The 22,712-nt window shown below is 39.2% G+C and overlaps 1 protein-coding gene across 3 annotated transcripts; it reads right to left on the bottom strand.

Moving 5' to 3' along the window:
• Positions 1–1,210: 1,210 nt before the first annotated feature.
• On the bottom strand, positions 1,211–21,576 carry CHFR (checkpoint with forkhead and ring finger domains). Of its 3 annotated transcripts, none has more exons than XM_063416426.1 (18): positions 21,502–21,576; positions 20,964–21,111; positions 19,012–19,111; positions 14,203–14,312; positions 12,534–12,593; positions 12,168–12,380; positions 11,270–11,479; positions 10,820–10,976; positions 10,439–10,593; positions 9,792–9,954; positions 8,846–8,988; positions 8,241–8,360; positions 7,850–7,933; positions 7,060–7,130; positions 6,363–6,450; positions 6,083–6,190; positions 4,960–5,032; positions 1,211–2,842 (listed from the first exon to the last, which is right to left on the bottom strand). In XM_063416426.1, exons 2-18 carry the CDS (start codon positions 21,097–21,099, stop codon positions 2,800–2,802), a joined length of 2,034 nt encoding a protein of 677 aa, XP_063272496.1. In that variant the 5' UTR covers positions 21,100–21,111; positions 21,502–21,576; the 3' UTR covers positions 1,211–2,799. The 3 variants fall into 3 exon arrangements, with proteins under 3 accessions (XP_063272496.1, XP_063272497.1, XP_063272495.1); XM_063416427.1 differs by having other exon boundaries at positions 20,964–21,114; positions 21,422–21,528; XM_063416425.1 differs by lacking the exon at positions 21,502–21,576 and adding an exon at positions 21,340–21,495.
• Between the last annotated feature and the right edge of the window lie 1,136 nt (positions 21,577–22,712).

The raw sequence follows: 22,712 nt of genomic DNA, 5'->3' as shown, positions 1-22,712 counted from the left end.
TGGGTATTAGCAAGTGTGGCATACACCCATTTCTGTGGTGAAGTATATGCCACAGAAGAAACACAAACAACTTCGGTAGCTTTTTTTTTCTTTTTTTAATTAATAACTTTTTAGTTCAGGAAAAAAATAAACCACAAAAGAGAACTGGAAGAACTACTCTCCACCTTCTTTATAAAAGAACTTTTCTCAAAGAGAGACACTATATACCTTGTTCACCACTATGTCAAATCCTATCATAATCACTTCAGTTTCCACACCTATTCTACCACATCTCATGCTCAGCTTCCAAACATCTCTTATAAAGGAGGTGGGGATGTGCTTTAGACAGGTTAAAAATATGCTGCACCTTTACAGTATTTAAACAATTACACCAAGCATAGTTCATACATTTATCACATTAACTATCACCTGGTAACCATACATTAAAAAAGGTCTAATGTAGAGTATGTAATACCCATGACAGATACTCTTACTTACTTAAGAGCATATAAAGATCAGGATTTATTCACCCTCCCCATCTGCAAGTCAATTTCTGATCTCTTCCTGGTACAATATAAATGACAAAAAAATCCCTTCATTCCATTGCACTACCGCAACCCTATATGCATAGAAAGGCAGATTTATTACCTGTGACAGGGAAAAGGAAGAGGGGTCTATAAAAAGAATTTGAAGAACATCTACTGCACAGGTACTTTAGATGTTAAGCACATGAATTCTGCTGTTTGGGTTTTTCCCCCTTTTTTTTTTGTCTTATGGTCACACATTACACCCCTACACAAACATAACTTGAGTAAGTGCAAGTTACTCCTGACCAACAAAACAACTTCAGCACAAGAGGCTTGAACACCAGCAGAGTGACAAGGCTGTGCTGAGAGCCCATCTGGGGTGTGGGAGTGGTGAATGAGCATGTAAAGCACATTTCTGCATATAATGTGCAAAGGCTTGATCTCCACAACTGCACTCAATTTGCTACATGCACAGCCAGAGATGAAAATGAGATCAAAACCAGCTGGGAATGGTTGTCCTGAGAAGATACAGTAACCATTAAAAAATCTAAACATAAAATACAAATACAGAAGCAACAGAACATTGTTAACAATACTAAAAGACAGAAACACACTGTTGTTATTAAAAGAAGTTTCAAGTAATATTCCAGATCCAATTTCAATCCTACTCATAGGAGAAAATGCCCAGAGATTAGGAAGAGAAGTCCACACCAAAGTGTATTTTTAATAGCATAAGGGTATGGTCAACAGACCCATCCTTGCAACAGCTATTTTCAAAAATAAAAAATCTAAACAGAAAGACATCATTCTAATTAGCATTCATATTAAGATGTGCATTACTGGATATAGTTGTTTAATTCACTGCAACCAGTAGACACAATGTGCTGCATCATTTGTGCTCCATTATATCACAAGATACTGTGTGCACACTTTTTAACATCCAAGTATAAATCCCACTCATAAAATAAGGCATACTTAAAAATAACATGGTCTCTACAGAGGTAACTTTGTATGCTTTCTTCTCATTCTGCTTCGCTCTTCTAGGTATGATGAAAACAAAATTGGTCCCAGTCGAGGTTTGTCAACATTAGCAACCAGATCATGATGAAACAGATTAGATCATATCAATTTGTAGGGAAGGGGAAAAGTTGGGATTTCTTTGTTTTTAATGACACTTGGGACATCTCCTGAATGAGCTCTGCAGAAGGCATGAAAATAAAATCTGTTTCCTGTTCAGTGACACCAGTGTGCCCCTTCATGATCCCTATCTCCATCCCTATCCAGAAATGCCTCCATATTGCTACAATTTGTCCAAACTCACTTATTTTCAGTAAGATTGTTCCTTCCAGTAAAGCTGCTATATTCTGTTTTAAATTATAGCTTTTTCTACATTTTCACCAGTGTATGCATGCTAGAGAACAGCTGCATTGCAGAGGTACATATTTAGCACACGGTATCAAACCAAAAAAGAAATACAAAAAAATGAACCAGTGTGTCCTACTGGCTGCTATACGTCAAAAGCACTGTTTGGTCTTCTGATAGAAAACACTACAGAAGTAATATTAGCAGAAGTCTGTTCTGCTTCAAGTATTACCCCAACTTTAAATGTGATCTTCAAATTTTTGTGCAATTCTTTTTGTATTTTCATGTGAATAAAAACATCAACATGTCTAAAGTAAGAAAGGAAACTGTACCACCTCCACTGTAACACTGCATATATGGCAGAAGCTTTAAGCTGAAACAGCTGTTTATTGGATGGATTTTTTTTAAAAGGAATATTAATGTGGTTTCTAGCCCAAATGCAATGGGTAGCAACAAAATACCGGACTACCGCAAAATGCAGTTACAAATATACACGGACAATTTCCTTCTTAAATATTAATGGCTCTTGAAATACCCATCAGATACTTTTACAAAACTTCTCTGTTTTAAGTCTAACGATTTTTCTTAGTTTCTTCACAAGTAGTGCAAATACACTCCTTATTCTTAGGTCATCCCAAGATATGGCTGGTTTTTGTGAGTGTGATTATTTTGTGTTCTTCACTGAAGTGATACAGGGACACTGTAGTCATAAGCAAGAAATGCAATGCTTGTCAGACTACCTTGGAAAAAAAATTATCTATCTTATTCATGTACAGCTGTAAAATTCTACAAATCAAAAATTTCACATCAGGTTACCTGATGCAAAAGTGAATGATTCCCTGCTCTGGGGGAACTGGGCAGATCCCCCGAAACGTTAAACTGTACAAGCAGTGTAACAGGTTTTTGTCCCCTCTCTACACACTACAAGTTTTCAGTTCTTGAATCGTGTTTGCTCACAAATGTGATTGAATTTCCTAAAAAAGAGAAAAACATAAGAGTATTAAAATGTAACAAAGTTCTCAGAAGTCAAGCAACAAAAGCAAGTCAGGATCTTTCACAGGTATTTTAAATGTTAAATAGTCTAAAGCAGACCATTTGCACACCAAAATCTTTTTCAGAACCTGTTTAGATCATACTTTAGTTCCATTTTACAGGTAACAGGATTTTCAACATCTCTCCTGCCTAACCCTCATTAGTTTTACCATGCACACAGAAAACCTGTTATTAAAAAGCATTCCTCTATACTTCTGTATACTTCAAACCCAGAAGGCAATTAAAACAGGAACCAGTGAATTAATTTTCCCCTGCAAGACATTAGTAACTTTTAGTAGACAGCATTACAAAACTCTTTAAGAACTAAAATTAACCAGGCTAATCGTACATTTCAACATAAACACGTTCTCTCAGTGGCTTAGAATCTTCTGGAAAGAAAAAGATTTTCTCAGCTTGAATTATGTTTTATGGGAATGACAAACCTGTCTTCATGGATTAAACAGATAACATAATTTAGTACCAAGCACTTCTCACTTCTCAAAAACATTTCACTGTTCACTCCTTGTTTTTCTTTTTGCTTGGGCCATGTGGCCCCTGACACACAACTGAAACAGAAGTTGGGGTGCTGAGTGTGTCACTGCACATGGAGGAAATGCTGCAAAGGAGACCCTGAATTCACCCCTTAGCTGGATTAGATCAAAGATCACAAAAACCTTTCTCACATAATCTAACTACTTAGCAGAACAATTTAGCTCAATTTTAAAAAAATTTAAATTATCTGGATATAAAGGAGTGGTATGACAAGATTGTTTGCTTTTATGGATTTTAGGAACTAAGAGTAGCAGCCAGTAAAGTTCTAGGAAGGGCTTGGGAAAAAATAAAGAAAAAAAAAAAAGGAGAAGGAAAAAAAGGAAAAAACCCCTGAGTCATTTTTTATTCTAGATGAAATTATCCACAGCATGAACAAAGATGACTGGTGAGTACTTGGATATTGAATTAACACTAACATTTCAAAACAAAATCTCCTCTGAGAACACAGACAGTCCTATAATGTGAAGTTACAGATACCAGTGGTACTTCAAATTACATCTGCAACTTAAATCCAAAATTATTTTTGAAAGCTATTTGGTAAAACCCTTGAATTTGTAAGAGACTGCAGATGAATATTTTACAAGTCTGTCTTATGATCTGCTTGCCTGAGCTGCACAGACTGGTTATTTTCAACCCACAGTACCTGAAATATTAAAGGAATTATGCTAAGTGTGTATGTACATTGCAACATTAGAAAAACACTGCAGAATCTACTATTCATTAAGGCAATTTCTCAATAAGGGGTAACAGCTCCTCTATCTTAAATTACTCTGAGAATTTAGAGAATTATTCATAAGGCAAGAAGGATTTTTCAACCCTCCCCGAAACCAGTTAGCTCTTAGGGAGAAAATTTTTGTTCTGTTTTATGAGTCTTTAATATTTGTCTTACTCCATGTGCATCTTTTTATAAGACTAAAATTGCATTGGTCATCAGAGGCCTTGATATTTTTATTCAGGAAGCTTGATTTACTTTGGAAGGACATTTCTCATAAATGACGAGATACCAGGAGTCGAAGGCTGGTATTAAAACTCTTGACAAGTAGAGGATTAATCTCTTTTCAGCCTCAAATTTCATTTTTGAGGCATGCCAGATTGATTGGGTCAGAGCTGTAAGACCTAGAAACTCCTCAGGAACCTGCTGTGGCTTATGTTACATGCTCCAAGCTGCTCCTATTGCTAATTATTCCCACCAATTGATCCCTTCAGTGGAAGCTGCACTTCACTAAAAGAATCCTTCCACCCCAATGGGTGGAAAAACAAACTCAACAAGTGTGAGCCATGGGTTACATCAACTCACAAGTGCTGGCAGTGCCCTTGATGTGCACGGAGGGCTCATTTCAAAGTTATGTTAAAACCAAAAATGACAATAAAAATCCCCAGTGCTTACCCACTTCCTGCTTTATTCTGCAAGCTCTGGCACTTCAAAGGTTGCTTTTTAGATTGTTGTTGGTTTAGGGTTTTTTTAAGGAACACAAAGCAAAAGCACCTTCTAAAGTGTACGACTTACATGGCATGATGTGCTTTGACCTGAGTTCGACAGTTGCGTCCCCAGTAGCAATCAGGACGTGACGTGACAGTCACTACAAGAAGAGCAAATGAAATGCTACATTTACTACAAAAGTCATTAAAGGTGACCCAGATGATTAAGCCACTGGTTACTCATCAGAAACAGGACATGATTGGCAAGAAATGACTGTAGAACTGTGTTGTCTCACCTTTCTTTAAACAAAGCAAGCACTCTGTGAAGGACAAAATATTACTTTTTAATGTTAAGTTAATACAGACTTATGATGAAAGTATTTGGTTTTCAGTGCTGTCAACTAAAGTTTTATCATTTAGTTTAATAGAGATGGACTTGTTTAGACACTCAGATTTGTCTAGATGTATTTCCATACAAAAGAAAAACTTAATTTGGGTAGAGTTTGCTGCTTTCCCCCACCTTCACATAGATTACAACTCATCTGTCCAAGCAGCTGAACCGAGGCAATGCTAAGGGCAAACCAGGTACACAATTTTTGCTCATTATGCATGGCAGCACAAGCAGAGTTCTCAACAGCTTAAGACTGGGAAGCTGTTGCTAAAAGCAAGAACTAAACTGACAGAAGTAATATTTAAAAGCAAACTGTTGGAACAGCTTCTGTTCCAAACAAATTTAGGTCTGAAGGAGGCACAGTTGCTTGCATGCTATTTTATACTAAAATTGTAAATGCAAAGATTTAGAATCAGTTTATAAAAGCATTCTTGTTCCCAGTTGAGAGCTGGTAGAATGTGAAATTGTTCAGAAGATGCATCGTTTCATGTATTTAAATGGGAAAATAAATTTAATTACAGCAACTGGTTCCTGTTGACTGTATTCTGATCTCACTGAATTCTTCTTTTCACTCAGGAGATATAATTATTCTACATATGAGAAATGATACTGAAAGAAAACGTTCCATTAGGGAGTCTGAAAATAACTATACACAAGCTCAGCAGCTGACAAGTAAAGCAAGGAGCAGAAGACATTAGCCCTGCAACAAGATTTGCACTGGGCTACATGAAAGTGCCAAAAGAACACCAATACAGAAATAGAGCTGATGTTAACTCTTTAAATTACTTTTCCCCTCCTTACTGTTCAAAACAATCCCCACCTGGTAATTCAGCAACAGGAATATTCTGCCTGTACTGGTAGGCAAGTTCTCGAAAGCTGCGAAGGCCACAACAGTAGCAAAGCACTGTGTTCCCAGTAATTCTGTAATCTGGGGAGAAAACCAGTTTGTAAAAATGCAAGGCATTTAAATAATAAATCAGATTTAACTAAAGTTCCAGGACTGCACTGGTTCTGTACACAGAACTCTGAACTTTTTGATAACATTCTGAGTTACATCCAGACAAGGAGTCATGCATGTGTAAACTGAACACAGCACATACCTGACAACATAAAAACTCCTCTTTGAAGAGCTAAGAGACTTTCATTTAACATATTTTTCCATGTCAGACCCCTGGATGCCAGGTAATCCTGAAAAGAACAATTGAAGTGTTAAATCTAGAAAAATCTCCAAAGAGTAAGCAAGCCATTTATTCTCAAATATTTCCAGAACTATCAGTAACTGTGCTTTCAGAATGGGTTTATGCTGATTACAAGTAAAAAATAATTACCTGTAACTTAATAGCATGATACATTCAGACCACCAATAAAACCCTCCACTAAGCATCTTTTTTTTTCAGATACCCACTTTTGCGAAAAGTTTGCAAATAGATTCATTCCAGTCATACTCACATTTACCTCAAATCAAGATTTCATCCAGTTTACTTTATTTAGGCAACCGTGTTATAGCATGGGCAAAATATTTTCCATGCAAGTTAGTGTGAAATTTAACTTGCCTGGGACAAAATATTTAACAAGCACTGCTTTCCTGGCATGTTTTTATTGCATTATTTTTCTATTAAATAATATTTTGGATGATCAGTTGGAGCTCATGTAATCAGCCTTTCAGAATCAGGTTCTGCAAATGACACAATGCTGCCACGGGAACTATTAGGCTGCAAATCACTTCCGTTTCATCAGTGAGTACATCTTAAACTTTGTACATTTGTTATGATCACACACAATGATTTTTATACATACCTTTAGGATATCTGATTCATAGTGGTTGTTATTCAGGACGCCATCTAAACACTTATCACCAAGATTTATTTCTAATCAGAACAACAAGAAGAAAAGTTACTATTTCTCACCCAAACCCTGTGGCCCTCACACATTTTCTGAAGGTTCTTCTGCTTCCTGAAATAACATGCACAGGCTCATGTGAGCACCAAGTACATGACTACATTCAACATTTGCTAATGCATGTGATTTGTAACTTCTAGGGGCCAAGACAAGATACTGAGATTTTACAATTCCAGTTTCAGTCTGCAAACACTACCAAGCTGCACAAATTACCAGTGCTAGCAAAGCATATTCCATTAGCTCCAAACTGCAGCCAAGCCATTCCAATTGTTCTAATTTATTTTTTTTAAATGTCAAAAAACCTTGAGTTTCAGAAGTCTGCATGTTTAAGAGGGCAAGGTTCTTTTCTATCCCATTACTATCAGATGTTCAGTGCTCCTGCACTGGTTTGTATGATTCTCTTACTAGACTGAAACACACCAGGTTTTTTACATTGGAACAAACTGTGCTCAGCCAGTGTAGTTTCTAAGCCAAAGACTGTATGAAGACACAAAGTTCAATTCTTTCAAAGTCAGACACATGCCACTTCAATTTTTTGTGTTTGTGATGTGAGGACATCGGCCTTACTTCTTTTTGCAGGACTGTGCTACAAACTAATCTATGTCTCTTAAATGACACAAACTTCAAGACAGACAGACATTATTGCAAAGTGAACAGGCTGATAAGAAAAAAAATTACTCCACAGTACCACAGAATGGTGCCAAGCAGCCAAAACACGCCATGCGAGTGCAGCCCCAGTACAAGTGACAGAAGGGCTGCAGACAAACTGTGCCTGTAAAACAACCAAGAAAACCCCTGTAAGGACCTGAACACAACAGAACTCAACAGTTACCATTCTCATAAAACAGTAACAACAGAGATCTAATAAACTTGGCCTTAAAAAGGTATAACTTTCTCATTTAAAATACATTCTTTAAAGGACTAATAAATTCTATAAAGGAAGGTTCTTTCATGCTGTCACTACAAGAGTCCAAATAAAGAAGATTCATATAAAAAACAGTCTTCCAAGAAAATTTAAGTTTAATAATAAATAAGGAGAGAGTTAGCTCTGGAGAAAATAAAATAAAAAATGTACACACATTGCTGAGGAGCAACATGAGGATTCTGCTCACGCTCCGCTCTTCGGTCAGGCATTGGCTGAAAGCAGCAGGTGCATATTACATGACTTCCTTGAGCAGGACACACATATTCCTGAACAGCTGGATGAGTTTAAAAGGAAAAAAAATGGAACAATTTAAATAATTTCAATGTGGATGAAGAATTTTAATGAATATTAACAACATAATCTCGAAGCAGTAAGAAACCTTTTTAGTAAGACTCTATGAAACAGCAGAAAAACAGCATTCAGACTTCTAAACTGCACAGCTGTGTGAAATATTTCAGTATGTAGAAAAGTTTAAGAACTTTTCAGTCATCTGATCAACCATTAGCAACCCATTTTGGACAATGACAGCCAAATGTATTTGCAAAGACACTGGTGTGGAGTTGCTCTCCCAGTCCTGTGAGAGGGAGCTTGCTCAGGTCTGGCTTAGTTCATTGTTTTAACACAGCTCATTACTTAGCTCAGGGGACTTGGAGATGATCTTCAAGGCTCCCTTCCAAGCCCAGCCATTCTGTGACTCTGCCCTGAGTGTGTGAGGTGCAATATTTCAGTGCTGCACTGCTGGGGCAATGTGACACTGACCTGCAGGGAAGTTGGCAGAGGTTGATGGAGCATCTCCCAGAGCCTGCATTCCTCCTGCCTCTGTCTCCTGGCCTGTGCCAGGCACAGTTGGAACAGAGTGTCTTCGGTACCCTGGGCACTGTCTGCACACTATATATGGTTGACTGAAAGAACAAAATGAAGTCATATGAAATTATACCAAACAAATGCAAATACAACTTATATCACTATGCTAGACAAGGCTGGTCAGGCTCTCAAAGTTTAAATTTAGGATTTCCTCATTCAGTAACAGATGGAAGTTTATATAACTCATACCTTACAGCTCTGAAGTCTGCTGTAGTTGTGACAGATAAAAACTTTGGGGTTTGTAGTATTCCTCAGTAAGTTTTAAACAAAAGGAAAAGGAAAAAAATAGCAATGTGACTGAAAGAGAGAGGAACAAAGCTGGAATAGTTATCTACAAGAATTCTTCTGTTCCTCTGTAGACATTGAGCAGAAAGTGTTTGCTGTTGAAAATAAAGAGTAGGTATTTTGGTACTTGGGAATTCCTAAGTCAAGCATCAGCTGCTTTGGTACCATACACCCAGTGAAAGGACACATAAAGCACAAGCATTGCAAACACACTCACAGGATCATGGACTGCTTTATCTTCTGACAAGATCTTAGCCAGAAATCTGTCTGGTTTTGTTGCACAACTCAACATAGAACTGTTGGTCACAAACTGAATTTGCTGGACTTCTAGGAAGTTCTCATTTTTGCTGATTGCTCAAGGTTCCAAAGGATGGCCAGCAAAACTGTTAAGTTTATTACTTTGCTATTATCAAGAACTAACTTAATCTGAAAATAGATTCTGGCAATGATCACAGAATCAGCAATAATAGTATCTGTGAAACTAGCTCAGTTTGTGGGTCTGTGCATTCAAACACAGGCACATCAAATTCAGCACACAACTTAAAAACAGACATACCTGATATCTGAGGATTCACTATCTACATCAGACAATTCCAGTAAATCTTCAGAACTTCCCTCCTCATCTGAAAAAGATCTCCGCACCTTAGGCTGCAACATGTCTTGAGTAATTTTGTTTCTGGCATCCATGCTCCGAACATCGTCTTCATTGCGACATTTATCTGGCATGAGAACCAAATTCAAATTTCAACAGAAAGGAACATCTCACACCCCTTTCTTAACACAGTTACCATTAATGTGTTTTCATTTCTGTAAGATTTGTTTTTGGATGAGAGAGTTCTGGGTCATCTTAGTTAAATTCCCCTCTCTTTTAAGGAAGCCTAGTATCAGGAAACCTAAGTTTTGTTTAAGAGGCCATCAACTTTCATGATCAAAGTTAATAAAATCTACATTCAAGTATATTTTTCAAAAGTATCCTTCTCATGATTAAGTAACAAATTAAAATGAAGCATTCTTAGCAGATTCACAGTATTAAATCACCTTCCACAGGTTATTATGTCATGTTAAATGTACTTGTTTTCTGACAAGCCATGCCAGAGGTAATAAAACACATGGGTATTTTACAGACAACAGTGTGTCCAGACATTGTTACACAGCTCATGTGTGAAATCCATGAGATTCTGCCACAGACACTGTTCAACTTGCCTGGATGCTGAATCAGATAAGCTTCAACCAAGTTGTTCAAGATGTGATTTTTACAAATACGTTCTACTGGACAACGACAAGTTGGACACAGAGAAGATCTTTCCATCCATCCTGAGTAGCAGGCAGCACAAAAAGTATGCATACAAGGCTGCAAGCTGGAAAACAAACAAATGGAGTCAAAATACAAATCTTTCATTTTTTCAGATACATCCATAACACTGAAAAAACTATTTAGCATTGATCTGACTATCTAGATGGGGTAGGAAACAGAAAATCAAGAGGGCTTGTGAAAATGCTGATTATCCTGACCTCCTCAAACAGCTGTCACTGAATGTCTTGCATTATTACCACATGATTAAAGCTTTTGTCACTCTTACATACCTTACACAGTCATGCAGCAGTTCTTGGCAGATAATGCAAGTTAACGTCTCTTCCATCTTATCTGGTTTCACATTTGATGTTTTTGCATCTTCACAGCCAATTTTAATTATACATTCAATTGGAGCTGCTGGTGAAAGATTTGGACAAGTATCTTCATCTACAAAGACAGAAGGAGATAGTTTTTAAAGCTTTTTTAAACTTATTTTTATTCAAGCATTAAAAAAATCCCTGAAAGATAGGCACTGATTCACTGTTCACTGGCAACAGTCCCAAAAGAGGTTCTTGCTTTACACACACACACTACAGCTTCTGCTGCTGAAGACATTATTTTCATGGGACCAGAAATCAAGTGAGACACAAGAAACAAGCTGAAGGACTGATGACAGTTGTTGTAATTCATTGAAGGAATGGGGGTGAGGGTTAAATTGCAGAATACTATAGTATACTAGCCTCTTTTTAGTTTCTTTTTAGCAGGTTCCAAACCTTCCTCCTCCCTTTGAGAATCTGATTCTGCATTTTCTTTGTCACTGATTTCTGGAGCAACTGCAGAAGCTTCAGCATTCACATCCAGCTTTTCATGCTTGTCGTGGAGTGCTCCTTCACACATGGAATTTAAGATGGGGAAAGCAGGCACAGGAGTGACAACTGAAGACTGTGATCCTATAAAACAACAACAGAAACATGAACATGGCTGCACACAGCTATGGGACATGTGAAAACAAAAGGTACTCAGACCCTGACGAGGCACACACATCAATCCAAACATCTGAACAGGAAAAAGTTGAGCAGAAAAGCCAAGTCTGCCTAACTTATTAAACACACTCTGAACCAATCTGACTAATTGGAAGACCTGGGGGAAAACAACCTATTAGTTGTGTAACCCTACTTAAAATCCCCATTCCTCTTTCAGTTCTGGAGTATTTATTCTTAAGACTATTATCCACACCAGGTCTTCCTGACAAAGATGCCAGGCAGGAGTTATGCAATACTGATCACACGTAACAGGTTGGGATCACAGCAGAGGGAAAGCTTTGTTTCCATAGGAGCCAATGAGGTCTCAATGAACTCCTGAAGGAATTCTCACAATTCCTTCACTCATGTATCAGAATTTACCCAGCCTGCTCATAGAGAGAAACTTAAAATGCATATATCCACCTGGTACTTTCACTAGAACTTCACAAAACAAATTCTAAGGACCGAGATAGGGGTAAGAAATTAATCTGTTTAAAAATTAAAAACTGGAGTAACAGTTGATGAGACGGACTCAGTGATCCTGACGGGTCCCTTCCAACTCAGCATATTCTATGATTGTGTGATCAAACCTTTAAATACTTGACCCAAATCTTACCAGAAGTAGATGGATTATCCTGCTGAACAGATGCAGACTCAACTGGAGAGGTAGAAGAAGCATTAAAGAGGTTTGATGTAGAAGTAGATGGCTGTGGTTCCTCATAGCAAGACTGAGTAGCTGACAGTGATGAGGTAATTTGGGTCTCATCATTACTTCTTCCTGTACTTGAGGTATCTTTGGTCACATGGCATTGGTTTTCTACATTAACTTCTACAGTTGGAAGGGGGGAAAGGAAAGAAAAATATCTGTGTGACAGTCACCACATCATGACTTCAAAATTCCAAGGAATCAAACTCGCTCAAGAGGGTTACATTAGTCATTGGAGCTTAGCTCCTCTTCATGGATCTTGAATTACTTCCTTACCTACTGGTTCTTGAGTTGCATCATGTTTTGTGTTTAAGGATTCATAAAGATAAGCAACATCTGAAAGAGATTTAAAAATATTAATCATGCTCTCTAAACAAAAATTCACTAAACTTAATCCCACATAAACACAACTTCTATTCACAAGTGTGAATAGAAATATTCACACTTATCCCCAAAGTGTGTGTGTGTGACACTTATCCCCAAAGTGTGTGACAAAGGAAGAGGCAAATGAGGGGTCACCTCAACAGTACCATGTTAATACTCCTACTTAGGAGGCAATTAGGAGCAGCACAGCAAGATCTTTTCTTCTCAGGAAACCAGGCAGAGCAGCTTTTGTGTGACGTTTAACTTGTGCCAGCCATGGAACCAGAGGCTTAATCATTTCTTAAACCTAAAATCTGCTCTGTCAGAACAGACTGTATTTTTACTGATACTTGAATCAAAGTTCTTCGAAGAAGCTTATTATTTCTGAGCTCACTACTCAACCTTTTCAATCAATATTATTTCAGTTCTTTGTGAGATACATGAACACTCAAATTTACAGATTAGGACATGCCGTAAGTTTCAGCCAGAAACTAATTTAGAATCTATTAATAAAACCAACTGGATAATATCCTTTTCTTTTCAATCTTACTTCAATTTAATATTGTTCCAAAAATTCCTCTACCTTGCTACCTTTTTGTCACCTCCAACCACCTACAAGCAAGTAAGACTGTCTTAGTTTGCAGCAATCCTTTTTCTGATCAGAAGTTAAAATATGGACTTAGAATGGCCAGACAGGCATGCCAAGTCTAAATTCTTCTCTATGATTGAAGATGGAAAAGCTGAAAAAGCAAAACTGGAGGCTTGGTAATTTAACTACTTATTAACCCAAACAGAAACCAGTGATTCAGTTCATTGCCTGGAAAATTCACCCAAGTGATTCATCTAAGTAGCACTGAGTGCAATAGTGACAACTTAGAAAGCATTTGTGAGATAAACTATACAGACAGAAAAATACAGCTTATCACTGCTTCATGTAACATTTACACCAGACAGCATAAATCTGTCTGTATATAAATTAACAGCAATTTCATAAAGGAAGTATTTCAACAGTGAGCATGTATCTAGAACTTTTTAAATTAACAGTTCATATGTTTATTACTGTATGAAAATTGTAAATACAGCATTGTTCCAGGTTTATCAATTTTACTTTCACTGCAGGGTTTTCCCAATCTCCCCCATTTTGCCTCTTCCCTCTTTAAAACAAAACAAGCCAACATACACATACAGAAAAATCCCCCACACAAAACAAAAAGCTTTTACAGCCTTTCCTACTGACTGGTGCCAAAAACTGCTTCACTGGGATATATAAAGTATCACTAACTACCCCAGCAATTTGACTTCTAAAAGAAGCACTGGACATGTGATTAGAACCTCATTACTTACCATTCCATGCATTAGCTCTACCAAAATTACTTCTAGGCACATTTAAATTTCAGACAGTTGCTCAGATTTGTCTCTGCAAAAACTGGCACATTCATGACCTCTTCTCTAGAGACTTGTTTTTAAACATATTTCTCTTTAAAACAGAACTACCCAATTTTATTATACTGATATTTCTTTTCCCTCATGACTCAAAAGAAAATGACTAAGCATGCCATTTAAAAAAATATTATTCACTTACTGTTCTCTGGCTCATTTTTTCTGTAAACAACATAGATCACATCCCCAGTCTGTAATGGGTATGTCTGCTTCTTAACCACTTTCAGTTTATTAATTACTGTTCCATTAGTACTGTAAAGAGAAAGAAAAGACAAGTTAGCATAAATGTTTTCATAATTACATGGGAGAAGGAAGGGAAAACACAAGATACATTTAAAGAAGAAAAACTAGTGGCTGCTCCCCAAAAATGAAAGTGGACTAAAATTTTTAAAAAAGGAAGTCTAGAAACAACAACAAAAAAATCCCAAAGATGGAAATGCAGAGCTATTGGAACTTCAAACCTCATTTGCAGCTACTGGTAAAGAGACAGTTGACAGACAAAAGACCCCTGATATTTGGCCAATGTCTATAAATAATTAGATTATTTTTTGGGTACTACAGTCTCCACCCTTTAAGTATAAAACCCAAAAGGCCAATACGAGTTCTATTCAAAAAGTTCCAGGCCGTGTTTTCCAATTAATACTGGGAATTTCATAAGATGTTCTGCGACAAAGGAACTTCTCCTGTATAGTCAGAGATGCTGTGCACTGTTTTTTCCCCCCTCCTCCTTCAAAAAGGAAAAAAACCTAAAGTTGTGGGGTTAACTTGGACTGTCTGCAACTTGAAACTGAAAGCGAGAAGTTAACGAGGTGGAAAAAAATGATACATAATGAAAGATGAGTTTAAGTGAATTATTTTGATATTGATAAAAAATTCAATACTTGTAGAAGAAATTAAACTAGGGAAAATGAAAATGCAGAGCACTGCTGATTAATTTCTTTATCCCCTTAACTACGGGTGATGCTGTATACACAAGCCATTAATGTTATGACCAAGTTATTCAAGTACTGAGTAATTCCAGCTCACTTGCAGTAAGCATCCTTCAGGGCTGCAGCCCTCTCCAATTTCAGACTTTTGCCACTCAAAATCTCAGCAATTGGTATCAAATATGAACGAACAGAAAATATCTGCTTTTCCCTGTCTGCAGAGCAGCTGCAAGAAATAACAGCAAAGCTGTGCTGCCACCTCCTGGAGGCAGGGCCCGTGCCCAGGGCACCCAGAGTGTCCCTCACTGCACGGGAGTGATTTGGAAATCAGCACCTTCCTCCTCCTCTTTTCTGACACAGAAGTATGAATTCAAAGCTCAAAAGGAAAAACAAGTCCTTTAGAAGCACGACAGCAAGTCGTGATCAAGGTATTAGTTCTGGTCTTGCTGCTGCAGCTGCTTCCACAGTGATTGAATCAACCAAGCCAACATAACCAAAAAAATAGAAATGCTACTTTAAACTTTCAAGAAATGAAAAAACATCTTTAGGTCACATTGATGAAACTTCAAGCTTCTAGAAGCAAGAAAACTACTCATAGCTTGTCTTTTTCCCTTCAGGCATACAGATGTTGATTAAGCTGAAAGACATAAGCACTAAAGAGCCAGCAGAACAGAAAAATCACTAAATGATTGCCAAAGTTTAGCAATTAAGAGGAAAACTATTTTAGTCAGTCTGTTAAAAACAACACGGAACTTTAACTTCATATTGATGGTAGTGATAACATATTTTAAAAAATTATGTTGGAGCAAAAATTTTATCTCCTCCGATTGCCAAATAAAGTTTACACCAACCTCTGAAACCTGTCAGAGGTCTTTTAACAAAACTAGGAAACATCAAATCTGCCCTCCTCAGTTTTCCAGAAGGCATCTCCCATCTGCCCCAAGTGTTCTAGACCTTCTTTTGCAATAAATCAGCTAAATTCAAGTAACAAGACTCTTTTACTGAATTTTAGCTTCTACAGGCAATTCCTAGCCCAGATATTTCACTAAACATGAGAGGAAAATGTCACAATAATATATTTTATGACGTAATTCTGTCATGACTGCCAAGTTCCAAGATTATTCTGGGGGCAATAAGACAAGGTATTTTTGAGGAAAGGAAAAATCCCAAAACATCACACATCTAGTAACCACTCAGGCTTGGTCTCACAAAGCAAGATGCAGAAATAACTATGCAAGACCCTGCTCATCAAATTGACTACAGACAGCCAAATCTTTTCAGTTCTGTAGTTACACAGACTTCAGTGAGAGCTGACTAATGAATCATTTGGCACACATGGACCCAAATAGAGAAGGAATAAATGGATATCACTTAACACAGAAAATCATAAGCTTTTCTTCAATGCATTAGTAAACTAAAGCAGTTGTATTTATCTCTCAGCCAACAACCAAAGGGAAAAATTATTCCACTATCCCAGATAATTGTATCAGTCTTCTAATTCCAGGCTTTAGCATGAGGCTTTTAACAGATATGGCGACATTTCAGATTAATGTTGTGGGTATTTTTTAACCAGACACACATGATAAATGATGACATTTGTACATTCCTCTGATGTTTCAAATTAAACTCACCATAAAATAAGTAGAAAGTACAATGAGAATCCCAAATATGAAGGCCATTCATTAGGATTTGGTATTGAATTGATGCCAACTGGCTGTACCATTTCTCAAGGGGAGAAGAAAAACAGTACTATCAGATATAAACTCTCTGTGTTGTGAAACTATGTCACAAAAGGTTCCAATGTCCTTTTTTTAAACAGTGAAAGAAAAAAAAGCAGGCCTTGACTCAATTCCAATGTGGTTGATGACTCTACAGTATCATTAATGAACCATAAATTCTGTTTACTTCCCAATCCCATCTGCTGTGCAGAATTGAACAGCTTCACTCAGAAGAGGGTTACTTTTGAAGTAGATTATTGATCTATGTGTTGTAAGAAACTTTCATATCCTTCCAAGAAAAATGCCAGTCTAATAATTTGTAATAATTATTTGCATCCATCTAGGAAAAGAATGTAGTTTATGTTAATGCATCTGGGTTAAAAGTTATCTATTATTAAAGTGCATATAATCCTGAACACTGTAAACTGAAATGAGTTTTGAATTCTATTAAGGTACAGGATTCATTCTTACTGTAATTCTCCACTCTTTTAATGTTCATAGATATAGTTTTGACTGGAGAGTGAGGAGAATTTAGTAGCAGAAGGGACACCAGCATCAACTGCAGATCAACCTCCAATTTACCTACAGAAAGGAAAAATCTGCTTGCCTGTCATATGAGTATCAGCCTTGTCTAAATAGTCTCCTGATCTGAAACATCACCTACTACTCAGAATCTTAACAGGAAAAAATCCTAGAAAATAACAGGAAATGACACCGTTTGTCTTTAAAAATTCTTTTTCAAAATGGAGAATCTTACAACTGCTTTTACTGGGAGAAATCCAACTGCTGCCTCCACTGTGTTAGGTCAGCTTGTACAATTTGTTTTCTTTCAAGCAGTATAAAGCAACTAGTTTATGGTTTGGAAAATAAAGCAGAAATGTATCCCTAAAGAGGGTGAGTCTGAGTATTTTATTCTACTATTTGCTAACTCTTGGCTTTTGTTACTTCCAAACTTTTATTTACTCAATAATTTTGAATGTTCTACAGTTCTTTCTACTGCAAATTTTGGGCAATTCTTTCCAAAGTATATTCAAGTACTCATTATGCTATCAGAAGATAAAATGTTGGCTGTCTACATGTATTTGATGACATTCTTTGAATTAGATACAACAGAGAAACAAAGTCCACTCAGTTTGACTGTCCCACACTCACTGCCTCCTTCAATGCATTCCTCTTCACCAGAAAAATCTGAGCTTGACCACAGCAATGTTTCCAAATTATTTCCCACTTGAGAGATGAAAAAGCTGACCTTGCAGTATTTTTCTGTGACTCTAGGCATCTGTACTGCCAACTCAAACATTCAAGAGTCATCTTTTTTCAGCCTGATTTTTTGGGACTCATCTGCTATTTGGCACAAATGTTGGAAGACCCAGAAGAACCAGAAGAGTCTTCTGCAAGCAGTCAGATCAGACCTGTTTGGTTTCTTGATTCAGCAATTGGCAGCCACACTTCAGCTCTCAGGATGGAGAGCACTCCAGGGATTTATTCTTTGTCAGATACACAGAAGTGTTAACAGGCACAAGCAGCTCCCTGGCAATGCTCCATGGGTGCAGCCTTTCTGCTACACTACCTTGTAACAAGCCTCACCTTTTCATGAATATACCACACATAAAATTAACTTTAATTTGGCTTTGCTAGTTTTTCTGATGGCTGCGCCTTCTGCCTCAGGGGGTGGGTAAGGGAAAAAAAAAAGGAGGCAGGAACATTTCTGTATCATGCACAATTTATTTAGTTTGTTCTGTTGTAACATTGGTCTAAACCAATTCTGCCAGGGACAGTTGCTCAAGCTGAGATTTATAGCTACACTCTGAGACTGCCATGATAACTAAACATGGCTTGGTTGGTTGTTTGGAACATCCTGAAATTTAGGATTATACTGGAGAATGACAACTATAAACCTTTCTCAGACATCCCAGTTAATCTTTTTTTCCCCCAAAATTTACCATTCTGTCTCACAGCTTCTGGGAGTATAAACCTTGCAGGAATCTATCCCGGGACCTATCCTGGACCTCTCTCTAATTACAACCTTGAAGATCAGAGGAAATACACCCTTATCAGGATTGCAGACATCAACAAAGCAAGGGCAGAGCTGCCATCAGGGGCACTTTGGCAAGCCAGTGGAATGTGCCCATGACGTACAAAGATAAAGAGGAAAGTTTCACAATTGAGGTTTTGAAGGATATCATGTTGAATCCCTGTTTCAACCCACAGGCAATTAAATATGTTAGTATGGTAGTTCAGGGTTAGTATCAAATACCTGCTGAGCTTTTGACAAAAGGCCCTCCAAGAACATTCTGAGAAACCAACCTTGTATCTTCCAATGACACTTGACCAGACTCTTCATCCACTATGATTTTACAGTGATCTCCAGACACCAACTTGTTGCCAGGGAAAGATAAGTCACAGCCTTAAAAAGAAAGATTTTCCAGCAAGCTTAAAAATACACATTACACAGTCAGATCAGCATTCTACATGGCTATAAATGCAACACAAACTGACTCATGTACATCTGCAGCAGTTCAAAACTCCTGCTGTCACACAAAGAGCAACACAGCCTAGTGTGAGACATGTAAATACAAGTGGTGAGATAGCCCTATGTGCTGATACAAACATTTCCACCATTTGAAGATGTTTCAGTTCCTTTTTTACCCCAATTGCACCCTCAGAGATGGAAATCAAATCACAATTACTCTAGAGTGGTACAGAAATAAATCCACACATATCTGAAGTGCTCGGTTTGACTCCTAAAGACACACATCTCACAGCACTCAGCTCTTTTTCCACATCATTGTGATGCTGTGATTCATTGGATTTAACTTCTGTTTTATTCTGGTGTATCAGGGGGAAGTAGAAGGAACCAATAACTGATTTTAAAAAAATATAATTATTATCACTGTTCTATCTTATAGTCTTTTGTTTGGTTTTAAACAGTTTGAAAGTTTTCCTCATCTCTGTTGACAACATTATTATGTTACTAAAGCTGAAGAGAATTACAAATGCAAGTTACTAAGATTCAGGGATACACAGGAGAAATGTCACGATGATGTGATAAAAACCTTCCTCTGCAAATCTTGTCTTTTTGTTTCACTTTAACACTGAATACTCAAAACAACACTCAAAGTTCCCCACTGATCTCTCACAAAGGACTCAAAGTACTTCCTTATACCAAAGTTATAATTAACAACTGTAATTCCCCTTTCCCTATTCACACTGTGGGTGAACTGACCTCAGCCTGCCCAACAACAGATGCAGAAGGAAAGCAGCAGCCACTGCCTCAACCAGGCAATTCCAATACTCCTGAAGAGTCAACAGTATTGCTTATAATGTCACAATTTGGTATTCTAGAAACCATCCATGTGACTAATCCACTAGCAAACAGCCAGAAAAACAACTGAATAAGGAAGCAGTCACCTTTTTTTTCTACCAGACAACCCTCAAACAGACATGAGGTTGAAGAATTTACCCACAGCTTCATGATAAGTCATCTCAATAAATATCACCAACTGTAAATTTGCAAAACACTTTTCTTACAAGACATTATCTGCTTTCTCAAGGAGCTATAGCATCTGGTGTTTGTTCACAACTATTTACAGGAAGTGACTAATCAGCCAAACAGCTTACACTGATGAACAGGAAAAAGAAAATCAGCACTGTCAAGGCAGCGAAAAAGAAAGTTAAAACACTTCAGTCCTTGTTTCAAATACAGTAAGCATGAAATCCTTTAAAAAATAGGCAAGTAGTACAAGTTCTAGACTCTGGGAATAAAGCTTTCAAATCGACTCTCAGAGAAACTTTCAGTCCCTGTTGGCAGTCTTTATATGGCCAGAAGAATCAAGGGCTTTTATGTGGGTATTTTCTTTTCTGTGAAGCCAAAGCACTTTGCATTACAGTTCCAACTTACTTTAACCACAGAAACTAAATGAGAACGTAAACAGGACCGAAGCATGGAAACTTCTGAATCAACAATCAGCTTTCCTTATTTATACAAACTACCACAGACTACCTAAAAGGCACATTGACTTTGAAACGTGCCCGTGTCACGAGTTATCGACAAAGAAAAGGTCAGCATAAAACTACTTATTCACACAACTAAGAGGTAAATTAGGAATGTGGGGTGGCCTGGCAAGCACCTCCAACAGCAGAAAGCACCAAAGCCAACTAGTTTCAGTCCACCTTCCGATGCCGTAGAGGCCAGGAGGGGGGATGGCTGCTGTCCCCCGAACACTGCCCTAGGCCAGCGCAGCGTGTCCCTGTCCCACCTTTCTTCCGCCCAATGGTCCATTCTCTTTTCAGCAGCAGGACGTGCGGCTCTGCCTCATCAGCACCCAGCCGGATCAGCTTCCCCCAGGGCTGCGGCTGCTGCTGGCTCTGCTCGCCTCCTTCCGACTGCTCCATTTGGATTCACATCTGACAGAAACAAACAAAGCCAACCCAAACCCCATCATCACACGGCACCCGGAAAGACACACGGTTCCCTGGCACGCCCGGGGCCGGGCCCTGCGCGCCGCTGCCCCGCAGCCCCCTCGCACCCCCGGGGCTCCCCCGGCCCCGCCGCTCCCTTTTGTGCGGCGCCGCAAAACCCTCCCTCCCCCTCGGCTCCCCGCAGCCAGCCCACCCCCTTCCCCGCGCCCCCACCCCGCAGGGCCGCTCCCCGCCCGACAGGGATCGAGCCGGGGGAGCGAGCCGGGGCGGCCTCCTCCGTCCGCTGCCTTCCCTGGAGCGGGGCGGGGGCGGCCGGCCAGGCCCGGGGGTGCGGCGCCCCGGCGGCGCGGCGCGGCCCGTCCCGGCCCCCCTCACCCCAGCGCCGCGGCCCGGGCGGCTCCTGTCAACAGACATTGCCCCATCAGCTGATGCGGCGGGGGCGGGCCCGCGCTCCCATTGGCCGCTGAGCCGCGGGGGGCGGGTCTTCCGCCGCCAGCCACAGAGCCGAGCAGCGCCGGCCGGAGCGCCGCCACTTCCGGTGAGGCCGCGCCGCGCGCCACCCGTAGGGAAAAGCGGGGCTGCGGAGGGGCTGAGGGGGTGGCGAAGCCCTGGCGGCCATCTTGGGTGTGGTCAGACAGCTTGGGTGTGGGCGGGCCAGCCGGTGGGACAGGACACGCGCCGCCATCTTTGTTACGGGCAGATCCGTCTCCTCACCGCGAGCTGAGTGTGCCGGCAGCCGGCTGTGGTCGTTTCAGCGGTCGCATCCACTGAAAAATTGTTGTAGTTTAACTCTTGGATGTTGAGCAATCATTGGTTTGCCAGCAGCGGCTAAATAAAGAACATAACGTGCTGTTCCAGGGCCAGGCTTTAAAAAGTGAGCTCGGACTGAGGCAGGATCAGTGCCCGCTGATGGAGGGGTCACGCACGGACGGGGCAGCCGCAGTTTTGCTCAGGAGACTCTTCCAAACCAAGCCCTGGCATTATCGGGGACAAAAGCAGGCGACAAAGCTTTCTGAACTTTGAGAATCGTCACTTAGCTCTTCGTTATCGCATCGGCTACCTCATTTCCATGTCCTCCATTTGGTGGTGGTTTGTGTAAAGCAGTATCACTGCTATCCACTTGTTGATCTGCTTGTTTATACTGGTATCGTTTCTTTTTCCTGGGACATTTAAATCATCATAAATTTTTTAAACCAATTAACACTCCATATTAAGTGGGTTCCTAGCCAACGAACTGTGGTCCTCCTCCTCTGCTTCAGTAGCATCCTTCTAGTGCCAGATCCCTTTATTATATTCATCTGGAGGACTTAGAACAGTTTTATGTTCATCAAAACAGGAAGAAGAAGCTGAGCTATCCTGGATGTCCCTGCTTCTTAAATTCTAATATATACAGAGGCAGTGACCCCTTTTTTCCTCTTCACTCAAATGATTTTGAAGTTTGGATTAAATGAGAAGACAAAAAACAAACAAAGAAACAAAAAACCACACCAAAACCAAACCAAAACAAAAAAAACCCCACTAAAAACAAAACCGCTTGCAGTTCTTAGCACTGATACTCCCACTTGGGTCACAGGCTTGAGCACTCA

Source organism: Prinia subflava, chromosome 19 (genome assembly GCF_021018805.1).
Source record: "Prinia subflava isolate CZ2003 ecotype Zambia chromosome 19, Cam_Psub_1.2, whole genome shotgun sequence".
NCBI lineage: Eukaryota > Metazoa > Chordata > Aves > Passeriformes > Cisticolidae > Prinia > Prinia subflava.
Note: the sequence above shows the minus strand (reverse complement) of the source record. Positions and strands in the feature narration are given on the sequence as shown.